Source organism: Talpa europaea (genome assembly GCF_964194135.1).
Source record: "Talpa europaea genome assembly, chromosome: 12".
Classification (NCBI taxonomy): domain Eukaryota; kingdom Metazoa; phylum Chordata; class Mammalia; order Eulipotyphla; family Talpidae; genus Talpa; species Talpa europaea.
In genome coordinates, this window is record NC_140079.1 from 62274126 (window position 1) to 62289985 (window position 15860).

Sequence of the window (15860 nt, forward strand, 5' to 3'; positions counted from 1 at the left end):
AGAGAAGGCCAGAGAGCCCAGAGTGAAGACCTGCTGGGGGCTGGGAGGACTGCCAGCCTACCGGCCCCCCAGCGCCCCTGCCTGCTGTGTACCTGGTAATCCCAATAAAAACCTGCAAAACCACTGAGGACTCTGACTCCTCCTTTACCCGGTCTGCTGGATCATAGAAAACTTGCCCTGAGGTCCATTTCCTGCCCCTACAGAGATGATTTAGGTGAGTGATAAAGAACATTATTTCTGATTGTGAAATGTTAAAGGAACCTAAAAAAAGAAATGAATGCTCTTTTTTAGATCATGGCGTGACTCTTAGAGGGGCTTATTTAAAAGCCTAGATATAGTACAGCTTTATTGACTAATGCCTACTGAATTGAAAAGTAGGAGGTGTGAAAATCTAATTTTTTAAATAGCAAAATTCCTTGCCAAGTATTGTCAGTAGCTTTCAGAATCCTAGAGGGAGTGATGATTAGATCAACACAAGGAAAACAGCAATGAGCAAAGTAGGAATAGCTAGGCGCTTAAGCCACCAGAAAGCTAGGCAAGGCTTCTGAAGATGCCCGACAACTCTCGTCTTCATGGGTTTCAGTGTTCGGTCCCACTGGGTCAAGATGGCATTTCTGGCTCCTGGCCACTTTCCTGGGCCCATCAGCCTAAACTGGTATGGGCTGCAAGGGCCAAAGAATACTTCCAAGGCCAGCTTGGGGTCTGTGAGAAACAGCCACGGGATGTTGGGTTTGACCCCAATGAAGGAGGCAAGTTCATCCATATAAACAATATAATCCGTCTGTATGGTTTCGCTTTTGCCAAACCTGGAGATGGGAGAGGAAATACACTGTGGCTCTCCAAACTATATAGAAACAAGAACAGGGAAATTGCTTTGCACTTTTTTTTTTTTTTTTAAACCAGTGGGAATCAATGTGAATCCCTTGTACTGGGAAGGGAGATAGTGCTCACTTATTATGTACTTGTAGTTTTTTCCCAGAAAACTTTTCTATTGTCTCATTTGGATATCTGTAATACTTCAAGACAGCTGAGAATGGGATTTTGTCACCACTTACATATGGATAAATTGTGCCTTCTTCAAATGAAGTTACTAGTTCATGGCCACTGAACTAGTAAACTGGCGGTTAATTGAGCTAATTAGTGGCAGAGCTGAGTCTGGAGCTCTATTCCCACTCTATCCTCATTTTGCTGAGTCATTTTCATTAGCAACATTTGAGGCCATTGCCTACATCTAAGTGAATTTATGGGCCAGAAAATAATTTTTCTGATTTCTAGTCTTTTCTGAGTTTCCTTTTTGTGATATATTTCAGGTATCATGGGAGGCTAAAATTGCTGTATCATATAGGCTCTTAGTCCTACTATTCACTGTGTCTTGCATATAACAGGATGCAGTATACTGTCAGGTGCAAGCTATATCCTTAAAAAATACTTACTGGATGTATGACAGCTCCTAGCTGTTACCCTAACAACCTTACTTAGGAGCATCAGAGACTAATGTTGTTCCAAGCACAAATTCTGACTTTTCTACAGAAATCTTAGACCCCCACCCTTTACAATAGATGCTCTTACCATTTGAGTTTTTTCCCCATTTTCTCATCAATGTCATTCATCATGTCTTTCACAGAAGGCAAAGTGCAAATTCCTAAAAAAGAGAAGATACAACAAAAGCTAAGTAAGTCAGAATATGATCAGTCAATCATTTTTCTTTTTTTAATTTTTATTTATATCTATTTTACATCATTGCTCATTTTTTTAACTGATTTTTAAAAATATTTATTTATTTATTTATTTATTTATTTATTTATTTATTTATTTATTTATTTATACAAGCACTGGGTACAGTCAGAAGCATGGGAGGGTGAGAGAATTCACCAGAGCCAGAGCGGGGAGCAGAACAGGCAGACGGATGAAGTACACTGCTGAGGGGAGAAGCGGGCTGCTGGAGAGGTCTGTGTGCCATGTGGGACCCTCACATGGCGGCCGGGGATTGAACTGGCACTGCAGAGGCTGCAGGCAGCTTCGCAACCTAGCGCTTAACTGGGGAGGCCCATCACTGTTCAGTTTTAATCAATGTTTGCTTCCCCCCCACCCCCGCCCCTCAGGTGTAGTCCCCATAGAGTCTCCTTCACCGTGCACCATCACCATAGTCCCCTGTGCTCCTCCCTGCCTCTGATCCCTCTCCCTCCTCCTCCCCTGCAGGATCTCTCTGGTTTATAATCGTCTGTTTTTGCTTTGTTTTGTTTTGCTTTGTATTGTTATTATTCCCCCCATGTCTTATTCCCCCCATATTCCTCCTGTAAGTGAAACCATCAGATAATTTTCTTCTTCCTTCTGACTTATTTTACTGAGCTTAATTCCTTCTAGCTCCATTCATGTTGCGCGAATAGCATTAATTTATCTTTTTGATTGCTGAATAGTATTCCATTGTGTATATTTACCACATCTTCTTGATCCAGTCACCTATTTTTGGGCATTTGGGTTGCTTCCAGGTTTTACCTATTATAAATAGCGCTGCAATAACAACTCCAGATATGCATTATATTTTTCTTTTTTAATGAGTTACAAATTAGTGTTTTCTGTTCTTTTTCACTGTATTGCAAAATAAAGTTGTGAGCTTAGGAACAGAATGAAAAATATATCATTTTGAGATACATCTAATTCATTCCCAATCTTCTCAGGACTGGTATTTGTCATAAAAATTAAAAATCACTATTCAAATTGCTTTGCAGCTTTGTTTCTCTGCTCTTAAACTAGTTACCAGACGTTTGAAATTAGTTTCGGGTATTATATTCTAATCCCTAAGTTGTATTATTAAGAATGTCTTTAATAAACCACAGCAAAGGTAAATTGGCACCTCTTTTTAACATTTAAGGAAAAGGCTATAGGAAATAATACTGCTTTTTTAGAATTCAGAAAATCGAATTTCCAGTAGGTAAGATATAGAATCTAGCAAAGCCCCAAATTTCTCTATGAGTGGATGGTGGATGTGGTACCCACAAGTCACCAAACACATAGGACAGCCCCAGGAGACCAGATCTGAGTCAGAGTTGCCCCAAGATTTGAGGTTTATTCTAGAAAAAGCATGCTTTTGTTCTCAGAGAGACTTTAAATGGGCCATATGAAGGCAATTTGGGGAAGATCTTGAATAAGACTAGAGCTTCCAGCCCAGATCTGGTTGCTCAATACCTGTAATGATTTGCCTAATTCCCTGTTTCTGCAATCCTTCCAGGCAGGGTCACTCAAATAGCCTTTGTAGAGATGGTCTTGTTCCAAACCTTGGAATCACTCAGGAGGAATGAGTGAGATAAAACGCTATTCCCAATAGCTTAGAAATTACTGCCATTTGGGTTGTTGTAATTGGTCCCTATGTCTGGGCACTCTGATTCCCCTAAATTGGGTTATTTGCCTTATTTCTCTTTTCCCCTAAGCCCACTCTTTCCCTGTATGTCAGTTCCCTCAGGTCTCTCCTTATCTTCTTTTTAAGAGTCAGGTTACAATTCTTGTCCTCACAGAGATTGAGTACCTGATCTTTAACTTCAGTCTTTCTGAGCCTGAAACCTAAACTCATTCTTTGTGAGTAGAATTTTCTGCCTAGTTGTTGCCTTACTGGAGCAACACTATGCAGCACATATCTGCTTGCAGGTGAGATAGAAGGAGGTGGGAGAGGGGTTTCTGATGTGCAGGACTATAATGATGTGGATGGAGCCAAAATGTGTAGTGGTAAGTTCCAATCTCTTGTATAAAATGAGGAGGGCCTCCCCGGTGGCGCAGTGGTTGAGCGCTGGACTGTGAAGCTGCCCGCAGCTTCTGCAGTGCCGGTTCGATCCCAGGCCACCGGCGAGGGTCCCACATGGCGCGCAGACCTCTCCTGCCGCCCACTGCTCCCCTCAGCAGTGTACTTCGTCAGTCTGCCTGTTCTGCTTTGGTGAATTCTCTCACCCTCCCTCGCTTCTGACTGTACCCAGTGCTTGTATAAATAAATAAAAAAATAAATAAGAGGAAACTTTAGCCCCCAGCAAGTCAGGTAGTTCTAGAAGTCCTTATAAGTGGCCTCAGATGAAGCAGATATGTTAAGTTCCAGAAGTTTATGCCTTTTACATTTTGCACACTAAACTTTGACTTCTCTGTTTGTTCTTTTTTTTTTTTTTAACATCCTTGTTTATTTTTTCACAATATAGGATCCATTTGTTCTTTAACCACAGTTCTGTTTGGTCTTACGATCTGTACTGCCCATAGCTGCATTCAAACCTTAGTGTGAATCTGATTCCAGAACACATGCTGCCTGCTTTCCTTGCCTGCCCCTATCAAATTTGTAGTTTCCTTTTTTTTTGTTTTAAATACAAGCATTCAGTGTTCCTATACCTTAGAGACAGACCACACCTAGTACTCTGTCTCTAATGATCTAGTACTTATCCTTATCTGACTCACAGCAATAAAAAAAATAGGGCAAAGAAGGTCACTGCCTTTCCAGCAATCATGTTTCATGACTGGATATTTGAAGTTGGCTGGGCATCAGCTTGGAAACATGTTCTTTTACTAATCTTTTAAGCAGTGTCATTCTACTGAGTTTTGAAATCATAATTTAATAAAGTTGTCATGTACTTAGAACCAGAAGCTCTGGTGTTCTCCTGTTTAATGAAAGATCTTGGCTAACTATCAGCACTAAGGAGTGGTAAATCACAAAAAATCTTTTCAAATAATATACTATTGCACATGATAATCCCATATGATGTATTTTATATTAAAATACAATATGCCAAATATAGAAGTGTAGATTTTCAGAACTGGCTGTGATCTAAGATGTGTCCCTTGTAATTAGGATTACTGTCTTCACAAAGACCAGAAGGCATTCTCATTGAGATCCATTCTTTATCAATGAGCTTATTTATCAACTTACCCTTTATTACTTGCACTGCCCAGCGGGCCTGCAAGTCTGTTGTGGGAATGGCAGCCCCCAGGGACTGGACAAGGCCAATCACTGCCATGGTTGGCTTCTCCAGTAGAGGAGGGAAGATGCCTTTAAACAAGGTGACCTCATTATCTCTGCTTTTGATGATGGAGTCATCAAGGAAGGGGTAGGCATAACTATAGCCTGTGGCAAAAATGATGCAGTCAATGGCCTCAAACACAGTCCCATCCTCAAACACAGCTGAGGTCGCTGTGAACTGCTTCACGTTGGGCTTGATGGACACAGTGCCACATAGGATGCGAGCTGGGAGCTCGTCATTAAACACAGGCTCTTTCCTCAGGGTTCTGTACAGGGAATAAAAACAACCACTGAACTACACTTTGTCTTATGGGTCCACATATAAATTAAGAAGAAAGGAGCAAAATTTTATCCCATGCCATTGGAATGGCACCAATATGGTGGAAGAACAAAACAGACATAAGGCAACAATGTGAAGTAAGGGAAGTTGGCCCTTGTGATTGATTCCTTTTTTATTTTCTGTGATTTTTTTCTTCTGTAAAACTCTCTCTAAATCCCGCAATAAACACCCAGGCTTAGTACCCTATTAAAGCCTATTTCAGGAAAAATTAGGCCTAAAGTCAAAGCACCTGGATACTTGAATTTCTCCTTTGCTATTTATTAACTGTGAACCTTGATAGATGAAAATTTCTTAATTTTGTTGAGCCTTGTCTTTCTCATTTGGAGAGGCAGTAACTGTTATGCCTGAGATCTAAACAGTAGAAAGAATTTGTCATAGTCATAGAAGGTGCTCAAAAATGTGTGCTGTTATTCTTCATACAAGATAATACAAAGTGATCACTAGGATGAAGACCAGATAGGAGGAAGAAAGTCAAAGGCGAGAGAACTTCAACTCCTGACAGTTCTGATCCCAGTCACCATATCTCTTATCTGGTTTTTGACAATAATCTCTTCCTTAATCTACTGCTCTACACTTATGAAAACCACAGCAGCCACAGTGATCTCTTTGAATAAACTTCCATCTTGTCCCTAATTTGTTCAGATGCCTGCTATGTCTTCCCAGTGCTTTCAGAATAAAAGTCAGAGTCTTTCCCAAGATCTAGAAGCCCGGTATCATCAGGCTATTCTGATGTCTCCTGTTACTCGTGCCTACCTGCTTTTCTTGAGGAAGAGCACTGCTGTTTGCTACACATGCCAGTCACATCCCTGAGGCCATGTCCTCACTGCTCTTTTCATGCTCTGGAATAATCTTCCCCAGATACCCTCTAGCTCATTTCCTCATCTTCTGGGATTTGCATTAAAGTCTCCTTCTCAGTGAGACCTCCACTGAGGACTGTTTAAATTAGTCCAACCAGTGTTCCCCATGTCCCATTCTTAGTACACATCACCTTCTCTGTGATCTTCTGCTATTCATTTATAACTTGTTTCCCACAACTAGAATGTAACTCCATGAAGACAACAGTATTCTTTTGTTTTTGGTTTAGCTCACTGCTGTTTTTTACAGGGCTTAACATAGAAACTGGAAAATAGAAGTATTTAGTAAATATTTGTTGATTTAATGGATTCACTTTGATGTGAATGGTTTATTGCTTGGGTTTTGCACTCTTTGCCAAAATACTTTATCATCTGATTGGCTTGGAGGGTATTAGAGGAGTGAGTGAAGAGGAGAACACTGAGGATACAAACATTTCATTCAGTGGAGGATGGTGTGAAGGTGGGTGACTCCAGTGTGGAGACAGGGACAATTCTCTTGCTTTGTTTCACTGAATGTTTCCACCAAGTGACAGGCAGCACAGCAAGGCAGCTTAGAGTGAGGGGTTCTAGAGTCAGCCTGTCTGCGTTTGTTTTGAATACTGCTGTGGGATTTTGGTAATGTTATGAACTACATGGAACCTCAGTTTTCTTATTTCTGAAGTGGGGATACCAGTAGAACCCTCTTCATAACTGTTGTGAGGGTAAAATGAGATGTTGCACCTCAGAGTCTTAAGGAGGCTATGACATGCATTATTAAGTGCTTAAAACATAGCAATGTTTATTACTCTAGGGACTCATTCCTGAGGTATTATATAACTTTCCAGCTGCACAAATCTGGGGAGGAGGATTGTGAAATTGGAAATCACTCCTAATTTTTGCAATTCTTCACTCCCTGAAATATGAGATGTGATTACTCAACTCATTATTTTGACTTGTTTGGTGGTTACAACATACATTAAGGTTGTTGACAATGAAATAAAAGGTAGCAGACATAACATGCTGAACTCTGCATTACCCATTTAAAGGCATCAAGCCGTAGTTCTCGTGCTTGAATCTTGCATTCATTTGCTTCATGTACCACCAGTCAGAGATGGCTGTCGGTAAGTTGTTCTTGAGGAATGTTTCAAATCGCGTGATGAACATCATGTCCCATGGATAACCATCATCCCAGACCCGACTCATCACCCAGGAGCCACTCCTGGAGCTAATGATCACCTTAAACACCAATACAACAAAGTAGTCACCATCAATTTGCATATTATAATATATCCTCAGGTCCCTTTAGGGATGGATTTATTACATTAGCTCCTGGGAGTGTTGTCAGACAGCAACTCTCAACTGTTGGCCCTCTTGGGGATTCATGGTAGAAGCGAGAGAGTCTTCAACTTAGGTCTTTGTCTGTTTTCCTTACATCCAGTGGCTGGTTGATTTAAGATTGATGTTCAACCTCTCTCTCTAACTCAAGACAATTCAAAAAGACCATGGCAGCTTCAGAGTAAGGTAAAGTGAAGCTCCCTTCCCTTCTTGCAGGGATATTCATTCAAAGAGTGTTCCTAAATAAATTTCCTGTACTCTAATCTGTGTCTTAAAGTCAATGACCCTGTAATATTGTTTTAGGCAAATTTTCATATTTTAATCAAATATTCTCTGATGTAGAGCTAAATTCTATTTCCCCTAGTGCTTATCTGATGATCATTGTCTACAGACAAGCAATTATAATCTCAAAATAGACATTTTAGATAAAAAGCAAAGATTTTGAAATCTTGGATCTGCTACATACCTATGATGTGACTTGGGGCAAATTCCTTTAATTTTTCTAATCTTTAGATTCCTCATTCATAAAATGGATATTATAGGCTAGTCACCACATCAAATTCTAACATTTCCTGCATGGACTATGTGTACTTTTCCTCTCCCTGCTGTCATGTGAACCCCTAACAGTGCAGTCTTGCAGGCATTTAAGAACAAAAATCATCATATATGATAACACTTCAATGCATTTTTTATAATGGAAATTAGACAAGAGATAGAGGATCAATTTGTTAAATTGAGATTCTTTGAAATTGGTCTCTCTTCCCTCTAATTTATCATATATATAATGAATGAATGACTCTTAAAACCATGGTTTCATCATACCTTTTCTTAGTTCAAGAAGCTTTCATGGCTTACCATTATTTATGACAATATCCAGATTCTTCAGCCTGTGATTCAGTTTATTCAAGTATATGACATAACATGTGTCCAGTCTTTTTTTTTCCTCTCTCAATTTCTATAGCTACTCTGTCCTTGGAATCACAATATCTGGGCTTCAGTCTTCTAACACTTTCATGGCTGAACATTGATTTCCCTTATGACGTTCAAGAAGACAATTCACATTTCTAGTCCTCAGTTATCTTTTCTATAAAATGGGTACAATAAAACTCAGACTACATTCTTCCCGCAATCAAAGGGGCACTTTTATATGCAGGTATTTGAGTACCACTGCACAAATTGTCATTATTATGAGACTTCAATCAAGCAGAATGAATCCACTGTAGTCCAACTTGCAGTTTCACTCCTGTCTTCATACTTTTGTCCATGCTATTTTTCTTCTGTGAAAAAACTCTTTGCCACCTCTTCAACTATGTGATATATGTATATTCTTCAAAGAATGGTTCAGTTTTACCCCTTTATGAGTTCTCCAATTCTGTAATCTGGACATTTCTCCTGAATCACTTGTTGATCCTTTATTCCAGTGTCAGTTCTTGAAATTGTCATGCTTTCTACTTAACTTTTGAGGTTGTATTTATATCACAGTATTATTTTCACAAATAGATTTTAAGTGCCTCTAGGAGAGGGCTATATAATTGACATCTTTGTGTCTCTATGCTGTCTAGTAAAGTGCTTTGAGCAGATAAATAAGAAAATATTTTTATGTCATTAACTTAGTGATCTCCTTGCTTTCACTGGTTGTAATACCGGGATGTGAAATGGGCTTATGCTGGGGATGCCCAGTGTGACATTAGTAGGTATGACACCTGGAGATAAAATTCCTATCTGTTGCCTTCTGGGCTCTTCATCCCAAAAGAATCTTTCAAGCTAGTAGGTGACATTTGTTCAACATGACCTAACGGGACCTGTATCACTTCTCCAGCTTCTGCCCAAACTTTCTGCATGCCATTCTTTTCCAACCAGATGGAGTGGCAGCCAAGTGGCTTTTTCTCTCAGTGTCTTGCTCTCTAAGCTTTTTCATGCTTTAAAACCATCTTCCTGAAGTCCTTTTCTGAAACTGGCCTCCTTTGTCAATTTTTAGCTTTCAGTTTAAATGTCAGTTCAAAATGGACTTTTTCACTTGCCATTCTGAAGTAGGTCACCCCTATTAACCATTATTACAGATTGGTGGCCTTTATTAGTCCTTTTCACAATTATAAGTTTTACACTTGTGCTTTTACTTGGTTAAGATCAATTTTCGATACTAGACTCTGATTTTCAGGGTAGGTATCATATGTGCTTTGTTTACCATTCTCTCTCCAGTATCCGAGTCTATGCCTGGTACATAATAGGTTCTCGACAAATAACATGGGATGACTGTATGCAATCTGAACAAATATATAACTCTACATGGCTGAAATCATGATAAAATGTTTTAATTCCTCAACAAGCTCAAAAAGTATTCTTATCTTTTATTAAGAAGAAATGGAAACTCAAAGATAATTGAAGGACATACCTAGGAGTGTCAGTGTCATAACCTTAACCCTGAATACAGAAGGAATTAGTCAGACATGTATTGACACCAAATGACCACATCACTCCTTGCTGATGATATGCCCTTGCCGTAACAAGCTACTTAAAACCTCACCTATTATGGAAGAAAGTTGCGCTATAAGAAACAGTAAGTTATTTACACCAAGTACCTTTCCATCCCCCTGTTTCATATCACACCTTTCAAATGGTAATTGTTTTTGTCCTTTTAAAGTGCCCCTCCCCCACCCACGCCAGTACCTGGGACGTGGTACCTGTGCTGCCATGTGGCTGAGTTCCGTGGCAATATCACAGCCAGAATTCCCCAGGCCAATCACTAGGACTCGCTTTCCCTTAAATATTCCTGGTTCCTTATAGTCCCGGCTATGGAAGCATTCGCCTTTAAAAAGTTTTAGTCCTACATAAAAGTGGGAAACATATGAGTTGTTTATTTCCATTTAAAAAGTTGTGGTCATAGATCATGGCAGTGAATAAAGTCACAGTAGTTGAATTTTAGCACTCTAAGTACATTAGACATAACAGGAGCATATCTTAGTTTAACCTGTACTTTTATATTAAAATAGACATTACCAAATACTTAATCATGCCACTTGTAGATGGCAGCCTAAATTTTGACCTTACCAGGAAAGGACTCTTTTGGTATGTTGGGATATACATGATGTCCCGAACAAATCATTACAGCATCAAAAACAGCTGATTGTTTTTTACCATCCTTTTCAGTGGTAACATTCCATTGACCGGTGACTGAGAAATCAGGACATTTGTTTATGCTGGATACAAGTGTCTAAGAAAAATAAAGGAAGGATAGCTTTCTTTTTATGCTAATAGGTAGATTTGGTACCAACTTGATCAACTACTTGAACAAAATACTTAATGGATGGCAGTTTAGGAAAAATACTTAATTCATTATTAAGGTACATATTATAAATTCAAAATTCCCTTAGAATAGACCAAAACATAATATGATATGTTTGTATATATGTACATATACATATGTATGCATATATAAATATATTATCTCCAGATGGTTTCTTATACATGAAATATTTTCTGCAGTACAAGAGTGATTCCTCTTGGAGCTATTATAGTGAATCCAATCATAGTTTACAAGCAGCACTGACCCCATGTAGTGAGTAATCTGCTCTCTATATTCAGAACATAATTTCTCAGATTTTAGCATGCAGATAGATGATTACCTGGAAAACCTGTTAAAGTACAGATTCTAGGACCACATTCCCAGATGTCTACAGGTTTGAGGTAGGATGTGAGATGTTGATGCATGGACTAAACACTGAGTTGCACATTAAAATGTGTAATTTGGGGTAATCTATCTATATTATATTATATAATATATAATAATATATGTATATAATGTTATATAATAATAATGTCTAATACTATAGTCATCCATTCTTGGGTATTTAGGTTGTTTCCTTAGCTTGTCTATTGTAAACAATGCTGCAGGGAACATAGGAATATATATATAATATATATATTATATATATGTGTATGTGTGGTGCTCTGCCATTCTTGTACATAATAACAAGTGGAATTCTTGAATGACATGGTACATCTATTTTTACTATTTTGAGAAACCTCTATACTGTTTTCATAGGTTAATGAGGTGTTTTACATTCTTTTTCATAGTAAGGCTTTGAAATCCCAATTGTGTTTTATCTTTACAGTATATTTCAATTTTGTGGCTAGTGGCTACTCTAGGGGCACAAGAGACCTGGCCTAGCAAACAACTGAACATCAGACAGATTAGTAGGAAAAAAGAGTAAATTTAATTACACATATGGAGAATTTACATGACCTTAAATTCTAGAGTAAATGGGTCAGATTGAGGGTTTTTAATCTTGGGTCAATGAGTGAAATGCATGTCTGGGGTGTCAAAGACAGTAGAAAGTTTCACATGATTAGGAAAGGATGACACTTGGCAAAACCAGATGCTCTAAATGCTTGCCCTGCTGTAGGATAGGATCCCCCACCAAAAACAAAAACAAAAACAAAAACAAAAACAAAAACAAAAACAAAAACAAAAACAAAAACAAAAAACAACAACCTTATTTCTGTAGGTGACCTAAGTCTGGGTAATCTTCCTTCTTTAAGATAATGAGATAATGGTAACAGTTTCTCTTGAAACCTTCAGGGCCTCAATAGATTTGCACCACATGATAATGTGAAACATTTAAAATAGCCCTCTTTGGACATCTTGGGAAGAATCTGAACATTTTGGAAGGCCTCTCTTTCAGGATCATATGGAACACTATAAATTTAACATAATGTTTATATATGTTTTACTGGGTTAAGAAAATTCCCTTCCCTTCCCTTCCCTTCCCTGGGTTAAGAAATAGTTTGGTGAGAACTTCTTTTTTTCCCCCTTTACATTTCTTTCTTACAGGCATAAATTGTTAATTCTTATTTAATGCCTTTCTCAATTTGGTGAACCTAAAGTTTTTTTCTGTAACAGGTTTTTATAGTGAATTAGTAATTTATGTTTTATTTATTTATTTTTAAAGATTTATTTATTTATACAAGAACTGGGGTACAGTCAGAGGTGCGGGAGGGTGAGAGAATTCACCAGAGCAGAGCAGGGAGCAGGACAGGCAGATGGACTGAAGACACTGCTGAGGGGAGCAGCGGGAGAGACAAGGAGAGGTCTGCATTGCCAGGTGGGAATCTCCCTGGCCAGTTGGGAATCGAACCCACTCTGCAGTGGCTGCGGACAGCTTCACAGCACAGCACTCAACCTGCTGAGCCACCGGGGAGGCCCTATTTATGTTTTATAACATCAAAATACACTGCACCCATAATCCAAACTCAACCACTGTCACCAAGTTTCTGTATAAGATTGTTAAGATTATAGGATTTTTGCATCAGTTTTCATGAGGGGGATGGGCTGATAATTTTCCTCATTCATGTTGTCTTTATCTGCTTTTGATATCAGATTGTATCACAGAGTGAGTATGGCAAACACATTTAATTTCTTAGTCTCTGGAAGAGTTTATAAAATAAATGTCATCAATAAATTTAGGTTAGTTACTTTTTTCAGTGAGTTTTGGAAAGTTCAAAAAATGATTTAAAAATTTTAACTGATTTACAAATTATTGGCAAATGTGTTTATGGTGTTCTTGTTTCATTTTAAAGCTATTTTGTTCTTTTTTTTTTTTAGATTTATTTTTATTTATTTATTTATACATGCACTGGGTACAGTCAGAAGCGCGGGAGGGTGAGAGAATTCACCAGAGCCAGAGCGGGGAGCAGAGCAGGCAGAAGGACCGAGGTACACTGCTGAGGGGAGCAGCGGGCGGCAGGAGAGGTCTGCGCGCCATATGGGACCCTCCTCCAGCGGCCGGGGGGCGGCCCGGGAGCAGCTGGGGATCGAACCGGTGCTGCAGAGGCTGCGGGCAGCTTCGCAACCCAGCGCTCAACTGCTGCGCCACCGGGGAGGCCCTATTTTGTTCTTCTTTTCATCCCTAATATTATTTATTTGTACCTTTGCTTTTTCCCCACTCAAACTGCCAGTTATTGTCTTTTGTTTATTTCATTAAACTTAAAAGAATGGAACTTATAATTTTCTTAATATTCTTTATTTTCTAATATTCTTAATTTGTTTTTATTATCTTCATTTTATATTCTTAAGTTTATTCTGTTATCATTTTCCAATTGTTCTTACCTTATTAGTTTTCAAATATTTATCTAAGATGTAAGCTTATAATTTTCATGAGTTTTGCTCTCTGTTTACCACAAGTATTGATATGTAGAATTTAAATTATCATTCATTTCTAAATATTTTAAAATTTCCATTGCAATTTCTTCGTTGACTTGTAGATTGTTTAGAAAAAGATTTTTAAAATTTTCAAATTCATAGTTGTTTTATACTTATTTCTTTGTTATTGATTTCTGAGCTAATGTCACATTAGTTTAAGAACAGTATGTGATCATGTTTTGTAAATTTCTCACGTATTCTTCCCCATCTGGAGATCTAGGTTAGAGGACCACTCTGTTGAAGATGTTGATAAATAAGGGAGAGTAAAAGGAACAAACAGGAATTTAATAAGTATAGAATTCCTCACAGTTAGACCCAAAATAAATTTTTGGTATAGCATCTTACCTTGAACTGTATATATTTTAGGAGGTTCTTTTCTTTGGCAAATGCAATGATATATTCCTGGAGCTTGCTGTTGTGCATAAAGTTGGGGTAGTCATCAGGATATGGGAAATCTGGAAAACACATCATCTCCTTGGAAGAGTTGGTGAAGACTGATTGGTAAATGCTAGCCCTCCCTTCCTCTGCAATGTCCTGTTAAGGTACAGTTTAAAAGGAAAGAGAGTTTGCAAATGAGTATACTTATCCTGGTCAGGACCAGTTCTGAATAATTATGATTCATTTTGTGTTGGCTTTTACCCACCAGTAAATTCAGTAAGATACAACTTAAATTCACTTAAAAAATGCTTATCAAAGGAACTTAAAATGTGGAAGAACATATGTACTGGGCCTGGGTTTCTGCAATATGTTCTCACGTGCTTCCCACCTCACTTCCCTGTCTTTTCTAAGAGAAACAATTTTTTAATTTCATTATATTATATAGGAAAATGTAACGACAATCATTGTATTCCTTTGACCCATTAAATACAAGAGATATTTTCCAAATTTTACTGTTTCAGATCATGAGCACAGATAAACAAAATCTGGTATATACAAACAATGAGATATTATTCAGTCTTAAAAGAAAGGAATTACAATACATGTTACTATATGTAGTAAAAAGTACTAATTTTGTGTATTTTATGCTAAGTGAAATGATTCAGTGACAAGGCAAATACTGTATGATTCTGTTTATATGAGATGAGTAATCAAATTTGTTGATAAAGGCTGTTTGGAGTCAGGGTGAGGGACAAATTGAGAACTATTGTTTAATTAGTGCTGAGTTTAACTTTGGGAATTTTAAAAATGTTCTGGAGGTGGTTGTTGAGCAATGTGAATGAACTTAATTCCACAGAACTGTGTACTTAAAAATGGTTAAATGGTATTTTTTTTTTGTGGTAAATCCCTTTCAACACATCATGGGATAGTTCTGATGGATTAGATCATACAGTTTTATGTACAAAGAAGATTTGGTTATGTTTAAAATAGTGTTTTTCAAAATTTTTTACCACAGCTATAATTAGTAATTTTGTTAGTGCAGCCTGGCATGGCTGGTGTCAGAGTTGGCAGGCAGGTAGCAAGGCAGGATGCTCTGGAATCTCACTTTCCAGACTGCTCTTAATGTGCTTCATAGATTCCAAACCTAAGAGAGATTATAACTGACAGCTAGTTTGAAGGCTGGGTTTCTGCAATATGTTCTCACATGCTTCCCACCTCACTTCCCTGTCTATTGCAGTGATGTCCCACTCACTGAGAATTTCCACAAGCCCCCAACATCTTCGCTCCTCTCAAAGCAAATGGGCTCCAGCCCCTCTTCCAGACAGCTCCTGATAGAGGCCAATCCGCTGACGCCAGCCCCGATGATGGCCACTCTCTTCCCCATGGTTACCTGTGCAAAGGCCCAGAGAATATTTCAGCAACAATGTTGCTAAACAGTATTTTTTCTTTATATTTCTCTTTGACTTAATAAGAAGCTTTCTGATTTGTACTAAAAAATTAGTATCAAACACATAGATTAGAAGGTTTTAAAGTAATCTAACTACATTTTGCATTTCTCTCTAATTTATAAAGAAGCACTTTGTTCTTAGTCATCTCTCCAAAATTAAGAGATTGATGCTCCAGCATATGTATTTTTTTTTTTGCCTTTGACCTTTTGTCATTAGCCTCTATCAGACACTATGAACAAGGGAAGAAAAGGACATTCACAATTAAAGCACATATACACCCACCTGTATCCCCAAGCACATATGCATATATGGATGAAGCAGCAATGAATATACACACACA

The 15860-nt window shown here is 38.1% G+C and overlaps 1 protein-coding gene across 1 annotated transcript; it reads right to left on the reverse strand.

The window, feature by feature from the left end:
* Positions 1-463: 463 nt before the first annotated feature.
* Positions 464-15468, reverse strand: LOC311181103 (flavin-containing monooxygenase 3; the record flags this gene model as incomplete). Its single annotated transcript, XM_084249338.1, has 8 exons — positions 15325-15468; positions 14040-14228; positions 10544-10706; positions 10177-10319; positions 7197-7396; positions 4898-5253; positions 1570-1642; positions 464-806 (listed from the first exon to the last, which is right to left on the reverse strand). The coding sequence occupies exons 1-8, from the start codon at positions 15454-15456 to the stop codon at positions 464-466; spliced, it is 1599 nt and encodes a 532-aa protein (XP_084105464.1). The 5' UTR covers positions 15457-15468.
* Between the last annotated feature and the right edge of the window lie 392 nt (positions 15469-15860).